The 20,064-nt window shown below is 38.3% G+C and overlaps 1 protein-coding gene across 3 annotated transcripts in view; it reads left to right on the top strand.

The window, feature by feature from the left end:
* The window catches only part of NME7 (NME/NM23 family member 7), a 244,804-nt gene that overhangs the window by 33,137 nt on the left and 191,603 nt on the right, over positions 1 to 20,064 (top strand). For 2 of the 3 annotated variants that reach the window (XM_062192716.1, XM_062192717.1), the window contains exon 2: positions 19,321 to 19,428. The exons of the other annotated variant lie outside the window; for it this stretch is intronic. In XM_062192716.1, coding sequence (XP_062048700.1) covers positions 19,321 to 19,428 — 108 coding nt within the window. The remainder of the gene's footprint in view (positions 1 to 19,320; positions 19,429 to 20,064) is intronic. 3 annotated transcript variants of the gene reach the window in all.

The following is a 20,064-nucleotide window of genomic DNA, read 5'->3' as shown; positions in this document are numbered from 1 at the left end:
GGAAGATGGCCCAAGTGCTTGAGCCCCTGTACCTTCATGGGAGACCTGGAAGAACCTCCTGGCTCCTGGCTTCAGATTGGCCCAAATGCGGCCATTTGAGGAGTGAATCAGTGGATGGAAGACCTTTCTCTGTCTTTCACTCTCTGTCTGTAACTCTACTTCTCAAATAAATAAATAAATTCTTTTAAAAAATGGGGTGTCATTGGGAGACATTCTATAGCCATGTTGGGTATATCAACTCCTGTTGGTTCCAGTTTTGCAACAAGTGGAACCTGGTTTTCTGCTTCTTGGAAAGCAGCAGGGATTTGCTGGTGCATGGGAGGTGAGCCTGCATAGTGCACAGAATGAGAGGCTTCGGCTGTGTGCAGATAGGAAAGAGAGTCTAGATAAAACACAGAAGGACTTCTCGTGTCGTCCAGGCTAGGCTGTCATGTGTGCCTTCAGCAGCTGTTCTACAGTAGTGAATTTCCTGGGGCTGTCAATCAATGACCTGTGGGGACTGGCAAGGAGCCATCCTGTAGTTTGGTTGGAACTGTCAATCACCAACACCAGGTGTTTTGTAGGCAGGCAAGGAGCTCTCCAGCTGCAGTTTGGCTGGAGCTATCAGACCTCATGTCCTCTCCCTAACTACCTGTATTCCCTGAACAATAGCACTGTAGGCTGTTTTCTTATAAGTTCATATATTTAAGTGAGAAATCCAATGATTTTCTGTTCAATAAGCTACAGAATCATACTTTCCTCTTCCCTTTGGGTCACTGTCTTAATCCGTTTGGACTGCAATAATAAATACCATAAACTGGGTAATTCATAAGCAGCAGAAATTTCTTTCTCACGGTTCTGGAGGCCTTGGAGTCTAAGATCAAGGTGCCAGTAGATTCAGTGTCTGGTGAGAGCCCATCTTCTGTTCTGTAGCTAATGCTTTCTATCAGAGTCCTCACATGGTGGAAGGTACTAGGTAGGTCTCTGGGACCTCTTTTATAAGAATAGTAGCCTATTTTTAATTCAGCACATTTGTTTTAGATGCTTGGTTCCACTAGAGACAATTGTACTTTTTGTGTAGGCAGGCAGATCTTGGGTGGATGGACCTGAGTGTGAAGGAGAGGCTTTGGAGGGTGGTGATGGTGGTAATGTAGTGTTTTTCAAAGGCTCTCGACCTTATTTGTAGCTCACAAAGTTGGTTTAGTGTGATTCCATTAGTATTGTTGAAAAACAGAATAAACTAGAATAGAAAATACCCTGAAACAGAACACATAGTAAGGAGACAGGTTACTATGAGAGATTCTTCAGTTTTCTATTACAGTAGACATGCAGTCATTGGGTCATGATGTAAAGTTATTATTATAATAGTCAATTAGGCACCATTATAATGAACTATCAAACGTATGGAAAAGAAATCATATAATAACAAGTAACTGCTCCTAGATTTTTTCTGTGTGTGATTTTAAAATATATTTAATAATACAAATCTCTTTACAGTTCATTTTATTTGTTTTAAAGATTTATTTATTTATTTGAAAGTTAGAGTTACACAGAGAGAGAAGGAGAGGCAGAAAGAAAGAGAGCAAGAGAGAGAGAGGTCTTCCTTCTGCTGGCTCACTCCCTAGTTGGCCAAAACCAATCCAAAGCCAGGAGCTTCCTCTGGGTCCAGGGCCCAAGGACTTGGGTCATCCTCCACTGCTTTTCCAGGCCACAACAGAGAGCTGGATTGCAAATGGAGCAGCTGGGACTTGAACCGGCGCCCATATGGCATGCCAGCACTGCAGGCAGTGGCTTCACCTGCTACGCCACAGCACCTGCCCCTTCATAGTTCATTTTAAGCTCATTCAGCTGTCTTTTTTGGCTATGTAAACATTTTCAATCCCAGTCTCCTTCTCTGAGCTCTATATGCGTTTTGTATATAAACAGTTCCTACTATTTCTATCTTAACAATGACTCTTTACAGTTCTATAATTATAAAATATAGCAGCCATTTAAAAATTTTATTTTTCACAGCTCCAGAAACTAGAAATCTGTTACTGTGTCTCAGATATGAAATAGATAATGGGGATGTAATGTCATTAAATCTTTTTTTTTACAAAAGAAATTCATTTCAGTGCTGGTGCAGGTAAAGCCGCTGCCTGTGGTGCAGGCATCCCGTATGGGCGCTGGTTCGAGTCCGTTTGTAACTCTGCTTTTCAAATAAATAAATAAATCTTTTTTTTAAAAAAAATGCATTTCTTTCAAAAACCAAAGCTGCTTGGCATAGTCATTTCCTCAGTTATCATGTTGGGGTGGAATAATCCAAAATTTTGCTTTTCGAGATGCGTTCCTATTAGTGCTATAACATATGACTATATAATCAACAGTAATTACCCTTCAAAATAAGATGAAATAGATGAAATAAAGACACTTCCAAACATATGCTGTGTTTTTAACCCATACTACCGCACTATATTACTCTTGCCACTGCATTTTTTTCCCCTTTTTTTCTATATTCCTTTCTGTTCTGTGAACTGATTTTTATTCCCTAGGCCTATATTTTTGTGTTGACTCTAGGTGACTTCTCTTCTTTGGACTCCTACAGTACATCTTAAACGATGCTGCTGGAAACATTCAGAGTTCTTTAGTAATCTGGTTGGAGCTAGTTTTCCCAGGCTTGAGGCCAACCTGACTTGCCTTTGTTGGTGACCCCCTCTGACTGCTTATCTCTGTATTTTGGCTGAAGTGTACCTTACAGATAGGCTGTTTTCCTCATCATTTTGCATTTCCATTGCTCTTTTAGCTGATCAAAACTCATGATTCTGATTTTTTTTTTTCTTGACTCAGTACATTTGTTTTCAGGAAACAAATATTGATTTTTTGATTAGATGTTTGATTTGTGTATTATCTAACAATTAACCTCTCTGAACTCTGATTTCCTGTTCCTGAAAATTGGGGAGGCACTTCCGTTACGGGTTTGTTGTGAGGATTAACCCAGACATTTATTAAATATGCCTGACATACTGTTAGCTTATCTCCCTTTCCCACCAACCTGTTTAATATTTGATTCTAACTCTTGTGAGCAGTGAATAAGATTTGGAAAGGTTAATTAAAACAGGAGCAGTTTAGAGAACACTACAGGAGTTCTACGTATAAAAAAAATCAAAAATAAGCAGTCAATCCTCCTGATTCATGGAAGATAATCATAGTAGGTACCCTAGAAAAATAAGCCAGCAATGGCATCGCTTGCCTGCTTTCCTTTATTCTTGTCTTTTCTAATGTCTTAATATATTCAAAGTGTTTGATCCTTAAAGATGATGGTATTTCTGTCAATGTGTGGTCTCTGGAAGAGGATAAAGGACTTTCACATAAAGAGATTCCATTATGTTGGAACAATTTATTATCAAAACTCCTTTTTAGAAACTTTTCAATTTATTAGTGAAAAGTAGTAAAGGTAATTTTATACTATTCTCATATATTATTCAGAAGTATTCATCTTCACTTAACATGCACACAGATGCATATATACCCAAACTCATCCTTCACCTAAAGTGCTTATGAATTAGGGGGAGTACTTTCTTCCACATTAATATTTTATTTTGTTTCTTCTGAATTTATAATTAATGTGAGGTTAGATAATGAGTATGATTTGCAATTTTCCTGTCCTCTCTGAGGCTTGTTACTATCAAAAATAAAAAAAAATACTTTAAAAGATTCCTTAAGTAGGCATTTTACTTCACTTGTGAGCTATTAAATGGAGAGTTTGATGATTTATTGAAAGATTTTTTCTGTACTTCAGTTCTGATACCCAAGAGGGCTTGGACTAAAATGCTTTCTTATCTGTGTGTATTTATCCTTTTAAATAAAATATAAAACATTTATGTTTGGCTTAGGTAGGTTTTTCCAATTTTATGCTTACTTCCTAAACATTCATATATGAAGGGGGTTGAAAACTTTCATGGAAAAATGGAATTGAAAGGTAATGCATTTGTTGAATCCCACTTGTGCATAGATCCTAAGATTCCTGCTTGGTTTTGGAAACCTAGCCACATAATTAATTTTGCTTCTTAGCATAGTTAAATGATTAGCTAAGGTACCTGCTCTTTTGGACTTAGAGGTTGTTAATAAGTATGATGTCTAAAATAGCATAAATATTATGTTAGCTATAAGGATGTGAACACATTGTTATTATTTTCCATAACATCTTTGGTTTCACAACATGTGTCACATCTACAATTTGCAATAGGAATTTCATGTTCGTTAATGTCATTTATGATATTTTTAGGGATACTTTTCTGTTAAAAAGTTTGAATCATAAAACTAATGACTAATATATAACTGCTGGTATTATAAAATTTGGAAAGAAAATTGATACTTGGTTCATTTTGTAAAAACAAATAAAAAACAAACAAAAACCTAAAAACCAGACTCACACTGTCTGAACTCTTCCAAAAGGCAAGAGTTTGTACTCTGATTTTCCATGTCCTTTACAAAAAAAATTTGCTTGCTATTGCAGAAGTTACTGTTATGTTTAACACTCTTAATTTATAATTTTAGTCACATTTCTTTTCTGTCAATCATAAACTTCTTTTTCTTCCATGTGGATTCTTTCTGCAAAGACCTTTAGAAAACTATTTATCTAGGATTAGTTGCAACTGAGGCTATGGCATCACAATTCGGGATAGCTTTTCCTATACACAAGACAGAGACTAGTGAAGGAGATCATGTGTGCCATGTGAGTCTAAAGTCACAAGGGGACCTATAAGCAAGCTTGCAACATCACAGCTATGGACAATTTAGGCAATAGAAATCCTAAATGCCTCTTGTATGCTAAATCCTTTAATCTCCCCAACTACCTTTTGAGAAAATACTGTCACTCTTCCCATTTTACAAATGGGAAAACTGAAGCTTAGAAATGTTAAGTATCTTGAGCCGGCGCCATGGCTCACTTGGTTAACTGTGGCGCCAGTGTCCCATATGAACTACTTCCTAGACATCATAAATAGATTAAGTTTTCATGTTCTTGATACCATCAATTTATGGCTTTCGAGATTAGTCTGTGTGCGTTCATGAACTGTACTCTGCGCAAATCAGCAGTTAATTCCTGCCTTCCCAAAACTGATGTCCTCACACCCAATGTCCAGTCATTCCACTTTCTATAGTTCCAAAGTCATAGCTTGGTCTGACATTAATTTGAAAGTCCAAAGTCGCATTTGAGGCTCAAGGCAAACTTCAGCTTTGAGCCCGTAAAAATCCAAGTTACAAACTTCCAAGATATAATGAAGGGGCAGGCAACAAGTATGCATTTCCATTCCATGGAGAAGACAGGCAAATGGAAAGGAGGAATAATCAGGCCCAAGCAAGACTGAAACCCAGCACAGCAAACATGAAATCCTAAAGTTCCATGTCCAGCCTCCTGGACATACAGTGGAAAGTGAGCTTCCAAGGGCCTGGGCAGTCCCACTCATAAGAATTCCAGTTACAATCATGCTTCAGTTATCACAGGTTGGAGTCTCATCTCTTCAGTTCCGCTGGACATTGACCTGGTAAGAATTCAGCTCTGATCTCCAACCCTCTTGTAAGAACTACCTTCTGAGGGCATGCCTCCAGTGACCTAAGGATTTCTCACTTAGGACCATAATTGGATTATGTTTCCACTCTCTTAGTACCATTAGTTTAAGAGTTGGAGGTTAAAACATCTGCATGAGTTCATAAACCCTATACTGTTCAACCCATAGGAGTTATTCACCACATTTACTTATCCAGTTCACTTATTTAATGAATGTCTCCAATGTTGTAAACCTTAATAATTTAATTGTGAGCAGAAAATGAACATGGTTGCTTGTACTCATAGACATTATAGTGTAATCATGAGGCATTTATCAACCATAACCAAAAATATAATCACAAGTGTACAATCAATGGCAAATGGTGGTGAAGATTACACATTAAATATTATTATCATAGCTCATAAAAGATAACTTGACCAAGTAGTGAGTAAGTGTAGATTTCTCCGAGGAATGATATTTGAATTAAGACAGAAGGATAAATAAAAATTAACTAGGGAAAAACAGAAGAGGAGAAAAATCCATTAGGTGCTAAGGGCAACATCTTCCAGGAACCCAAAGAAAGCCGTTAAAATGAGACGAAGCTGGAATGCTATAGAGACCAGCTCCTGTGACATTTTGAGAAATATGTTAAGGCTGTTACCCTCTATCCTAAGATTGGGATGTGGTAGTAGGATCAGATCTGGATTTTAAATAGTATCAATTGAGGTGCATTGTGAATTGGAGAAGGGCCAGATAGCTGCAAGGAGAGCAATTAGAAAACTTGCAATAGTCCAGCAGACGAATATGCCAGTTTACTCTAGGGTTGGTATTAGTGAAGATGGAAAGAAGTGAAAGGATTTGAGAAATACTTTGAAGGTAAAATTGAAAGGACTTTGGAAAGTATGAGATGCAGAAAATAAGAGAGAAATATTCAGGATGATTCTCAGGTCTCTGCCATGAATAGCTGAGTAGATGGAGTTATTATTTACTGAGATATTACATATTGTGGAAGGGGACCAGGTCTGGGGAATGGAAATCAGGAAACTCAGAGCTGAATGAGGATTGTAAATCATTGTAATTAGCATTGTAAGTCATTGTGTATAGATGGTGATTGATGCCATGGATTAAAAGCCACCTGGGTGGAAAGCATAGAGAGAAAAGGGAGCACTGGTATGCTGGGAAATATTCAGTTATCATCTGGAACCTATTGGTATGTAGAGAGATTCTGTCTGATTTGTGTAATCTGCTGACTTCTATTCTGGAAGCTAATGTGGCTGTTTGCAAGTTAACAACCACATTAAAAAAATCCTGAAAATTGAGTCATTACCTCGAGCAAGCCGATATGAACCACCTCAAGCAATGGAAAAAAACCCAGAACCAACTCTATAGTGATGCCAACGTTTAATGGCCAATTAGATGAAGATGAGCCTGAATATATGACAGAGAAGGAATAACCAGAAAAGTAGCAATAGAAGAAAGCATGAAATCAAGGAACCAACAAGATGAGTGTTTCAAGGAGGAGATTAATCATGGTGTCAGATGCTTCTGAGGTCAAGTGAGATGAGACCTAAAGATGTGGAGGTTACTGTTCATTATAGGAACCCTATTTCAGGGGGAGTAGAAGTACAAGTTTTAAATAGGTTGGGAATGGTAGTATTGATGGAAACATTAGACAGATAGATATGAGATGAATTGATGAGATAATATGCACAGATAATTCTTTCAAAAATTTTATAGTTGTGGACAGTAAAAAGGTGGAGGCTAAAGGAGTATATGCAAAGAGGGAATTTTTTTTTTTAAAGATTTATTTGTTTATTTGAGAGACAGGGTTCCAGACAGAGAGAGGGACAGAGAGAGAGAGGTCTTCCATCTGCTGGTTCGTTCAATCCTCAAATGGCTGCAATGGCCAGGGCCAGTCTGCAGGAGCTAGGAGCTTTTTCTGAGTCTCTCACGTGGATGCAGGGGACCAGGGATTTGGACCATCTTCCACTGCTTTTCCAGGCACAAAGCAGGGAGCTGGATTGAAAGTGGTGCAACCAGGTCTCTAACCATTGTCCATATAGGATGCAGGCACTGCAGGTGGCGGCTTTACCCACTACACCACAATGCTGACCCCTGCATATGACTTGTAAAGTTTACCTGTTTCACGAAAGAGCATTATCATTTATGTTGCTTTAAAAACTAAAAAAGCAGTTGAGAGAAGGGAAAATATTTTCAAAATAGATGGAAGAAACCTATATAATCAGTATGTGCATAGTACAATATGACTGTTTTTAAAAATGACTATCAGGAGATGACTAGGCAACCATTTTCATATGTTACATTTTTTATTAAACTTTTATTTAATGAATATAAATTTCCAAAATACAGCTTATGGGTTACAATGGCTTCCCCCTCCCAAAACTTCCCTCCCACCCACAACCCTCCCCTTTCCCGCTTCCTCTCCCCTTCCAATCACATCATGATTCATTTTCAATTCTCTTTATATACAGAAGATCAGTTTAGTATATATTAGGTAACGATTTCAACAGTTTGCCCCCATATAGCAACACAAGGTGAAAAAAAAATACTGTTGGAGTACTAGTTATAGCATTAAATAAGAGTGTACAGCACATTAAAGACAGAGATCCTACATAATAGTTTTTAATTAATTAATTTTCTATGCCATTTCCGATTTAACACCAGGTTTGTTTTTTTTTCATTTCCAATTATCTTTATATACAGAAGATCGATTCAGTATATAATTAGTAAAGATCTCATCAGTTTGTACCCACGCAGAAACACAAAGTGTAAAAATACTGTTTCAGTACTAGCACTGCACATTAGACAACACATTAAGGACAGATCCCACATGGGATGTAAGTACACAGTGACTCCTGTTGCTGACTTAACAATTTGACACTCCTGTTCATGGCGTCAGTAATCTCCCTAGGCTCTAGTCATGAGTTGCCCTGGCTATGGAAGCCTTTAGAGTTCGCTGACTTTGATCTTATTCCGATAGGGTCATAGTCAAAGTGGAAGTTCTCTCCTCCCTTCAGAGAAAGGTACCTCCTTCTTTGATGGCCCCGTTCTTTCCACTGGGATCTCACTCACAGATCTTTCATTTAGGTCTTCTTCTTCTTTTTTTTTTTTTTTCTTTTCCATGGTTCATATGTTACATTTTAAAATGACATTTTTCCTTTTTAGAAGTTGTAACAAAGTTTGGAAAAACAATCTGAAGTTTTTCTACATTTAAGTAGCATACAATCAAAGGCAAATCAAAAAGAAAAATTATAAAGTGCCTTACAGCACATTCTGATGGATGGTTATATAAACAGTGTGGAATGAATTTTGAATAAGATGAGAGACACTGAAGTAAGCTGTCTTAACTGAGCCAATTATGACAAAGTAGAACATTGATCTAGAGCCAGAAGATCTAAGTTCTCCTTAGAAATCAATAATAAAGTGGTTTCCTATGGGTGTTTTTGTCAAAAAAATGTAGTTCTGTGATTGTTTGACTGTCCCCCTTTCTAGACCATAAGATCAGTGAAGACCAGCGTGAAGTTTGTTTCTAATCACCTTTGTCATTTGTGGATTCATCTGTAGTACTTAGCATGGTAACTAGTGCTCCATCTGTTGAATCAATGAATAGGCATCAGATAGTATATAAAAATCTAATGGCCTTGCCTTATCCTTTTCAACATGCAATTAGTGAGGCCTGTACTACACTTATATATAAAGATGTAATTAGATTTAGACGAGTCAGTTTGAACATCTGTAAGCATTTTATTAATTCAAAGAATATTGAAATATGCTGTATAAACTACAGACATGAGATTTAATACTCTATTATTCAGTTCTTCAAGTGAACGCTGACTCATAGAACTCTGTTTCTCATAAAACCCAAGTTCTAACTTCTATTCTTACAGAAATGGAGCTTAGAGAGATCATCTTACTCTGAAATTCGGATCTTTAGTTTTGCTTATATATTTCTGATCATTAATCATGATGATTTATTAACAATATTGAAAGTTCTATCTTTTGCTTATTATTGAATACTATTCATTTTGTTTCCAACACAGATACTTATGTTTTCTGTTACACTTTGGGTATCAAACCATTTAACAAATTTAATCATATTAATTTTGATAAAGTTTGTAATAGGCATGATGTTTTTCATTCTCCAGATGAGGACACTGAGCACACAGAATTTTGGAGCTTATTGATTGTAGTTGGTTTATTTCCAGGACTGGGCTTTATATATATCACATGTTTTTATTTTCGCTAATGTCTAACTAAAAGTTGAACCTGAGTTTAATATAATATAGAGAAGGGCCGGCGCCGCGGCTCACTAGGCTAATCCTCCACCTGTGGCGCCCACCCCAGATTCTGTCCCAGTTGCTCCTCTTCTAGTCCAGCTCTCTGCTGTGGCCTGGGAGTGCAGTGGAGGATGGCCAAGGTCCTTGGGCCCTGCACCGCATGGGAGACCAGGGGGAAGCACCTGGCTCCTGGCTTTGGATCGGCCAGGCTGGGGGAGAACCAATGGAAAAAGGAAGACCTTTCTCCCTCTTTCTCTCTCTCTCTAACTCTGCCTGTCAAAAATAAAAAATAACATACAGACACTCAAATATGCCACTGTGCTTTATATAAAAGGCTTGTATAAAAGCCTTTTTTTTTCTTTTTTTTTTAACTTTTATTTAATGAATATAAATTTCCAGTGTACAGCTTATGGATTACAATGGCTTCCCCCTCCCATTACTTCCCTCCCACCCGCAACCCTCCCCTCTCCCGCTCTCTCTCCCCTTCATTTGCATCAAGATTCATTTTCAATTCTCTTTATATACAGAAGATCAATTTAGTATAAAGATTTCAACAGTTTGCACCCACATAGAAATACAAAGTGAAACATACTGTTTGAGTACTAGTTATAGCATTAAATCACAATGTACAGCACATTAAGGACAGAGATCCCACATGAGGAGCAAGTGCACAGTGGCTCCTGTTGTTGACCCAACAAATTGACACTCTAGTTTATGGCTCCAGTAACCACCCTAGGCTGTCGTCATGAGTTGCCAAGGCTATGGAAGCCTTCCAAGTTTGCCGACTCTGATCATATTTAGACAAGGTCATAAAAGACAGAGTGAGGATAGTAACCAATGATCCTAAGAGTGGCATTTACCAGGTTTGAACAATTATACAGCATTAAGTGGGGAAGAGGACCATCAGTACACACAGGTTGGGAGTAGAGCCATTGGTGGTAGAGTAGAGGTTATGATTACAAAGGAATGAGGCCCAAGTGCGCTAGACAGGGTCTAGAACAAAGGACAGAGTCATTATTAGAGGAGCTAAGAAAGGTGCTGTCTAAGCTACAATTAAGTTTTCTGATTGAGAGGCAAATAGAACCTGACAGAAGGGGCTTGATAATAATCTGTTGGGCTTTAGGCCTTGTAAGTTAAGAGGCACAGACCTATCTATTTCTCACATGGGGTATATCCTAAGGGAGGTGTGAACCTCCTAGAGGAAGGCACTCTGTTGATTTTCATTACTTGGCTGGCCTGGGAGGAGAGCTGGCCAGGTAAAGGCAGGTGGCATCTCTAACAAGAAATTTACAGTTCTGCCTGCAATGTTGCTGACCCTACTTGACCATCCCCTCAGCTGCAGTGGTCACTTTGGAAGTTGGGCTGAGTGAAGGGCTTTTCAGCTTAGAGCCAATAAGATCTGTGGCTCTGACCTAGGCATCCTTCGACTCCAGGGCAGGTCCATTTCCAGTGATCCAACTCTTGGCAGAGCTGCCAGGGCTCTTCACAAGCTGACTTCTGCTGAAGCCCAGGCTTACCACATTGAAAGCCACTGCAGTGGACTGGCCTGTTGGGTCTCCTTGAGGATAGATCGCTGTACAGATCAGCCGTTAATAGGCCTGCCACCCATTGCTTCTGATGCCGAGCTTTCTTTTCCTCCTGGTTTGTGTTAAAGCAGACCAGAGGATGCAAGTCAAGGGAGTGCCCAAGTCCCATCTCTAATCTTCGGTGGCCTGAACTACAAGTCTATAGTCACAGGCATGTTCTGTAGTAGTTTTTCTAAGGTAGACAATGCCCATGAGGAAAGTTATATTCTCACTTTAAAACTTTCTTTCCCTTTGGTCTGAAAGGGAGGTTTTTTTCTACTTACTGTATACTTCGCTGATGGCGAAGTGAATCTAGCTATGAGATTATTATTTAAGTTCTTATTTTGGCTATGCTATTACAGAAAAATGTTAGCCATCTCTTTTATAAGGTCTAAAGATTAAATTGTGCGTCCTACAGATTCCTTCATAATAGAACTAGTTTCCTACCTTGAAGAGAATAGAGAAATGAAAGAACAAGTTGGGCTTAGAATAGAGAAATGAGGGAGCAAGTCCTAGATCGATTGCTGACAATAGCAATATCACATGAATACTTAGCAAACCATTTCAACCATTAGATAACAACTTAAGAAAACATTTACCAGAAGGTCCAATGCCTTCTATAAATTTTAAGAATCATGTATTTGAAAACACCTCTTAAATATCTAACATGGTGTAGTTTGTTTAACCAGTAAACTTAAGCACAACCATATAAAATGTTTTTAGTTTCTTTCTACCAACAAGTTTAAAACATGATACATAGATTCAGGTCACACAAATTAAAATGTATCTTTGATTGATTTTAGCAGCTTAAATTTATGGACAATCTTATCTATAAGCCATTTAAAATAAAACTCTTAATAAAATTTCCCCATGTGGACATACAATATGTACACACATATAACATAACATAATAGACCAATATAGCAATTTTAATAATAGCTTTTAAAATCTTTAACTCTTTTTGTAGATTGCCAATTGATTTGAATTGCTTTTTTGTTTTTAGTAACCTCAGTTAACCATACTTTCTCTCAGTTGGTACTGTTAATACATTATTGGCTTCATCTGTTTACAGAGCCATCCCAAAGTACTGAATACAATAGAAGTGGCTGGAAAAAGACCATAGGAACTTATAGGAGGACAGCTAAACACAGAACCGACAACGCTTTAGTTTTATGAGCAACAAATCATATATAACTGTGGATGACAAAAGACTTTAAGTCGCCATGTTTAAAATTATAAACTCATCAACCAACAAGAGGCACTTGCTTACTTCACAGTATTTTTGAAAGCACCTGTAGGATTTTACAAGTATTTAACCCTTTAGGCCTCTGGGGCTTTCTCATTAAGATAACTATCATGTCTAGTAACACAAGATCATTAGACTTTTTAATTCTCAAACATTTGTATTAATAGCATTTTCCATTATAGAAACTTAAAGTTTGGTACCACATCAAAAAAAGCCTTTTTTTCTAAAAAGTATAAATGGTTATTCTTTACTATAATGCCCAAACATGGTTATAGATTTGTTCTCAGTGGGTTTACTGCTTCCCTTGCTGGTCTGTACTGTTCTAGAGGATTCTCCTCTCTTACTTTGTTATGTGAATTTGTCTTCTGTTATTTTTTCTGCTTTCAGTTGCTACTTAAGAATGTAATTTGATCTGGGACTCTTTCTCTTTTCCTCCTCCTCTATTTTCAGTCTATAGAATGAGAGAAGTTTAGGATAAGTTTTGTATGAGACAAACACTAAGAATAAATCTAAGTGTCTTGTTTCCAAACCAAAATTTCTGCCATTTAAAATATTTTAAATGAAATTAACATTTTTTCTTTATAAGTTTTATACTTATAGAAAATATAGAAAAGTAGGAAGATTAAGATTTAGTGTAATTTTTCATATTCCTCTGGCTTTTTAATCATATAGTTAATACATTATTGCTTAAATTTATTTTCCTGGGCTCTTCTTTGATTTTTAAGCAAATAATAAATCTGGAGAACAGATTTTTTTTTTTTTTGACAGGCAGAGTGGATAGTGAGAGAGAGAGACAGAGAGAAAGGTCTTCCTTTTTGCCTTTGGTTCACCCTCCAATGGCCTCTGCGGCCGGCGCACCACGCTGATCCGAAGCCAGGAGCCAGGTGCTTCTCCTGGTCTCCCATGCGGGTGCAGGGCCCATGCACTTGGGCCATCCTCCACTGCCTTCCCGGGCCATAGCAGAGAGCTGGCCTGGAAGAGGGGCAACCGGGACAGGATTGGTGCCCCGACCGGGACTAGAACCCGGTGTGCCGTCGCTGCAAAGCGGAGGATTAGCCCGTTAACCCATGGTGCCAGCTGTGGAGAACAGATTGACAAGCAATGTAAAGGAAAAAATAATCTACAGAATTCTGCCAACCCACATTCCACTGTTGTTTATATCTTGGTATATTTCCTCATCATTCATACAATACTCTTTTTTCTTTGCTTTTTTATCTGTATATTCTGTTTTTAAAGGATGGTTAATGAAAGAGAATTTCAAAGGTTCTATGTGAAATATGATATGAAGAAAGGTATACTGATTCTTTGTTAGATATTTAATTAATCTTTATTAAAGACACTCTGGGTTGAGTTTTTCAATGTATTTAAAATAACAAATAAAATTTAAGTTGAACAATCTAGTCCTTTTTGACATTAATTAAACAAAAAAAGGGCTATCAAACACAATTGTGGTCAAACAGTTCAGAAAGGTGTAAATTGAGAAGTTCTCTCTCTCTAGTTTTCCCCCTTACATACTGTAAACTTCCCAGTTAAAACTACTTTTGACCTGTTTTTGGATGTCCTTCTAAAAAGCAGTTCTAAGGATTTTAAACTGAATATTGAAAACTTGGGCCATTATCAGTCAAGTTCTTTGGCAATGAAAATCATCACTATGTTGTTATATGCTGACTTTTTGTTAGGATTAATAATACATTGTTTGTAGTTTCTCTACTCTATATCAATTTGAGCCATTGTTTATGTAATCATTGGGATGTTCTTTATCATATACCAATTTGCAAACCACTGTGCATTTTGCTATACTTTAGAGGACTTCAGTTCATGAAAACGTCCATTTCCTTCTGCTGATTCTCATTGTCATTTCTCAGCTGTAGTGTTAATAGCTGCTAAAAACGTTAAAAAGATTTGTTGAGCACATTAGTTATAACTTTTATTATGCATAAATTTAACATGTTCAAAAGAGGAAGAATGATTTGACTTTTTAAGAAACAGTTTCTTTTCAATGAAGGGTAATCTTTAAATGCTCTCTATAAAGTAGTTCTGACAAAAGCTGAGAGCTTCATTGAAGAGTGAATGAATGACTATACTTGCAATCACCAAGTAGTACCATCCTTATCAAAACATCTGTAGCAAAAAAAAAAAAATGGAGATGTCCATATATACTACTGAAGTTTTAGTTTCTCCATGTTGAGTGGGCCCTGGACGGTTGGTATTATGGAAAATCTGAGTTGTAGAAAGTATAGTTTACAGTTTTAGCTCAGGCATTAATTATCTCTGTGACCTAATGCTAGTCATTTGTGTTCTCCTGAATTCAGTTTCTTTATCTACAAGTTGAGGGATTTGAACAAAATTATATCTAGCCCCTGCATCACTTCAAAATAAAAAGAGGAATCAAGATATGTTCTGGGTTGGCTCAACAAAGTTGAAAAGTAATTTTTTTTTAAAATTTCAAATTAAAAAAAAATTGTTTTGATTTCTGAGATGATTTGGTCTGAGAAGTATGGGTGTCCCTATGCATATGTGTAGTCAGGCAGGTAGTTGGAAGCTGTCTTAGTCCATTTTCTGCTTCTGGAAGAAATTACATGAAGGGTTAGTGCTGTGGCTCAATGGTTTAAGGCCCTGGCCTGCAGTGCCACCATCCTGTATGGGCGTTAGGTCGGGTCCTGGCTGCTCCACTTCTGATCCAGCTCTCTGCTATGGCCTGCGAAAGCAGTAGAGGATGGCCCAAGACCTTGGGCCCCTGCACCCACGTAGTAGACCTGGAGGAAGCTCCTGGCTCCTGGCTTTGGATGGGCTCAGCTCTGGCCATTGTGATCATATGGGGAGTGAATCGACGGATGGTGGATCTCTCTCTCTCTCTCTCTCTCTCTCTCTGGCTGTACCTTTCCTGTAACTCTGTCTTTCAAATAAATAAAAATGGGTCTTTGGAAAAAAAAAAGAAATTACATGAGATTGGGTAACTTATACATAAAACTTTATTTGCCCGCTGGTTCTAGAGACGGAGAGGTCTCTGGTATCTTGGGAGAACATTGTTGCATATTCCATGGCATAGAGGCAAGGGAACACATGCAAGAAAGATAACTTTTAAAATAATGCACTCTGTGATCTTCTGTATATGAGGATAATTAAAAATGAATCTTGCCGGTGCCACAGCTCAATAGGCTAATCCTCTGCCTGCAGCGCCGACACACCAGATTCTAGTCCCGGTCAGGGCGCCGGATTCTGTCTGGGTTGCCCCTCTTCCAGTCCAGCTCTCTGCTATGGCTTGGGAAGGCAGTGGAGGATGGCCCACATGCTTGGGCCCTGCACCCCATGGGAGACCAGGAGAGGCACCTGGCTCCTGGCTTCGGATCAGTGCGATGCGCGGGCCGCAGCACGCCGGCTGCGGCGGCCATTGGGGGGTGAACCAACGGCAAAAGGAAGTTCTTTCTCTCTCTCTGTCTCTCACTGTCCACTCTGCCTGTCAAAAAATTAAAAAAAAAAAAAGAATCTTGATGAGGAATGGGATGGGAGAGGTAGTAAGAGGTGGGATGGTTTGGGGGTGGGAGGGTGGGGTGGGGGGAGGAGCCGCTGTGATCCAAAAGTTGTATTTATGAAATTTGTATTTATTAAATAAAAGCTTTCTATAAAAAATAAGTTAAATAAATAAAATAATGCACTCTGGTAATAACTAACTCATTCCTACAGTACCCCAAACTAGCATGAATCCATCAATGAGAGCAGAACCCTGCTAATCTAATCACCACTTAAAGGTCCAGCTTCTTAATACTATTATAATGGCAATTAAATTTCAATTTTGGAAGGGATTTTTAAATCATTGCAAAGTATAGCCTCACATAGGACCTTTTGTGCCACGTCCAGATGTATCCCTGTCACACCTCTAGATATATCTCTTGACCTTAGGAGTAACCCAAATTGCAAAGGTAAATCAGGATGTTAATTTCAAACAAGTGTGAATAGGAATTGTACTTGAAGTGATAAAACTTTTTACACGGAAGAAAAAGAATTGACTTGGGAGTTCATTTCTTCAAATAACAGAAATTCCGTTATTGGCCTTTTTTTTTTTTTTTTTTTTTAAGATTAACTTTATTTACTTGAAAGGCATGGTTACAGAGAGAGGAGAGACAGACATACTGAGAGAGATCTTCCATCTGCTGGTTCACTTCCGAAATAGTGGAAGCCAGGAGCCTGGAGCTTCTTCTGGGTCTCCCACAGGGAAATTGAAAGAAAGGGGAAAATAGTACTTTAGTGTGATCAAGGACTAAGCACCAGTGAACAGAAAACTTGTTTCAGACTTTGTAAGGACTGTTTTGCCTCTGCTTCTAGAGTGTAGTTAAGACTCCAGGAGTCACTACATAAAGATAAGGGTATTTACCAGATGTCTCCACTTCAATGAGTTTGGATTCTCGTTTCTTTCTCGCACACTCTATGAGACTAGCAGAAGTTCCACTGAAACTTCTAGGACTCCATTCTCTCCGGAATTTTTGCTTCCCAAATCTTGGATGTTTTCAAAGTCTAAACTTGAATTTAAGTTTCCCTGTAAGATTGCTGCAATTTCTGCTGACTTCTCTGTCTCTTGGTAGGCTTCCTCTGCAGGCTTCTTAGACTGTTAGAAGTCTCTTGCCCATTTTGACTTGAGATTCAACTCATGTCCTCAGGTTTACAGCAACTCAAAGGATGTCAAGCTCACCTCAGTGAGCTGGTGTGTCATCATTTATTCCATTTTATAATTTTATTTATTTTAGTGAAGGCAATATTTCAGTTATGCATTTGAGTGAATATTTTACTGTGGATAGTGAAAAGTTTAATAAATTACAGATTTTTCATTAAAAGGAAAGTACAATACTAGCATGCACATTGAACCCTAAACTCAAAATACTGGATTTTAAGACTCAAAATGAAAAACTACATGAAGAAAGGCATTTACAAAACTCAATAATGCTTCTCATTTTACATTTATTTTCTCTTGTCTAACAAGCCTTTTCGGATGACTGCAAGTAAAATAAAATAGTGTCTTAAAAGTCATTCATTTATATTTGGTTATGAATATAATCAAAACACAGCTAGATGTATAATTTCTGCCACTATAGATTATGAATCAGTTACTAACATAGAAGTGAACCCAGCTGCATATTCTAACCAGAGTGTTAGATGGCAAGTCAAGAATTAGCAACGGGCCAGCGCCGTGGCTCAACAGGCTAATCGGCGCCGGCACACCGGGTTCTAGTCCCGGTCGGGGTGCCATATTCTGTCCCGGTTGCCCCTCTTCCAGGCCAGCTCTCTGCTGTGGCCAGGGAGTGCAGTGGAGGATGGCCCAAGTGCTTGGGCCCTGCACCTGCATGGGAGACCAGGAGAAGCACCTGGCTCCTGCCTTCAGATCAGCGCGGTGTGCAGGCCGCAGCACGCCGGCCATGGCGGCCATTTGAGGGTGAACCAATGGCAAAGGAAGACCTTTCTCTCTGTCTCTCTCTCTCTCTGTCACTCTGCCTGTCAAAAATAAAAAATAAAATAAAAATAATAATAAAAAGAATTAGCAACAAAATTTCTGGATTCTTTTCTTCCTTATGCCTTCATTTTCTTATTATTAAGAATTACCTTTTAGGCTGGGATACATATATCAATGGGAGGTCCTGTTTAATTGTCAAGGAAAAAGGACTAATATTTCTAAATTTTTTATTTATATTTATTTGAAAGATAGAAAGAGATAGAGATAAGCTTCTATCTGCTAGTTCACTGCCCAGATGTCCACACAGCTGGAACTGGGCCAAGCTGACATCAGGAGCTGGGTACTCAATCGGAGTCTCCCACATGGCAGGGACCAAAGTACTTAAGTCATTAACTGCTGTCTACCAGGATGCACAATAGCAGGAAGCTAGAATCTCAAGTGAGCCCAGACACAAACCCATGCACACCAATACTGTGTGCTTTCCAATTGTCTTAACTGCTATGCCAGATGCCCACCCCAAGGGCTAATCTTTGATTTGTCTTTTTTTATTTGGAAACCCTAAGAATTTACTTCTCAAACCTCCAACAACCTGAAACAGGAACCCGGGCCCCAGCTGCTGTGCTCTGAAGCCCATTGCTGCTTGTGTGCTTAGGACCTATTTCCCAAGGCTGTTCCTAGCCAGCGACTGAAGCCTGCCCACCCTCTCAACCCCTGGAAGTCAAAGCACTCCCTCGTGAACTTGTTGAACCTTCCTTAGACTGTACAGCAATCAGGCATGACTCCACTTAGCCTTCCTTGCCTCTATTCCCCGCTGAGGCTTAGAGTTGCACTGTGGTCTGTCAGCTTTCCCAGTTTTCCCTGGCTCTCTCCCCATTTTCTCTTACCAGAATCTCCCTTAATGAAATTGTTGCTTATTTGGCATCTGTTTCTCAGATGCTCTAAACTAACACATTCTCCTACTTTTTCTACAGCTAGATAGTGTCATACAAAATTTCTAAGGAGAAAAAGATGATTGCTATAACTTTGCTGACAATATTCTTGTAGTACTAGATTTTTAAGATTAGGAGAGGTAAAACTTCATGAAATTGAGAGCTAGTTTTTCAGAATTTTTTTCTCTATTAGTTTATACTGATATTCTTGCTGTCAGAAGGTAGTAGTAGGTCTATTTGTTGCAAATATTTTGGTAGACCTTGCTTTCCTTTTTTTGTGACTTATTCAGAAGTATTTGTTAGTGTTAAAATAATACTCTTTTTCTTTACAGAGTTACAGTGAAAGATTCGTTTTCATTGTGGAGTGGTATGATCCAAATGCTTCACTTCTTCGGCGCTATGAGCTTTTGTTTTACCCAGGGGATGGATCTGTTGAAATGGTAAATGTACCTTTTTTTTTGCGTGAAAGTTAGCAAAGGGGAGGCAGGTGGGATAGAGAGAAGAATAAGTTTTTTTTTTTTTTATGCAGTTAACTTTTTTTTAAGATTTATTTATTTATTTGAAAGTCAGAGTTAGACAGAGAGAGAAGGAGAGGCAGAGAAAGAGAGAGGTCTTCCATCTACTGATTCACTCCTCAGCTGGCCACAATGGCCATAGCTGGGCTGATCTGAAGCCAGGAGCCAGGAGCTTCTTCTGGGTCTCTCATGTGGGTGCAGGGGCACAAGGACTTTGGCCATCTTCTACTGCTTTTCCAGGCCATAACAGAGAGCTGGATTGGAAATGGAACAGCCGGGACTTGAACCAGCATCCATATAGGATGCCAGCACTCAGGTGGCAGTTTTACACATCACTCCACAGTGCCAGCCCCTGAAGTTACTTTAAAATATATATATATATATGTATATATATATATATTTGTGTTTATTTTATTGTTTTTGTATATTAATTATAATACCATACAATAGAATAACTGCCTTTATTTTTAATGTCAAAAATAAGATGTTTCCTAGAAAACTGAACTGGGATTATTCATGTTTTGGATTAAGCAATAATCAATAAATAATTTAAAGATTATC

The sequence above is a fragment of the Lepus europaeus genome, chromosome 5 (genome assembly GCF_033115175.1).
Source record: "Lepus europaeus isolate LE1 chromosome 5, mLepTim1.pri, whole genome shotgun sequence".
In the NCBI taxonomy this organism is placed as follows: Eukaryota; Metazoa; Chordata; class Mammalia; order Lagomorpha; family Leporidae; genus Lepus; species Lepus europaeus.
This window is presented reverse-complemented; position numbering and strand designations above follow the sequence as displayed.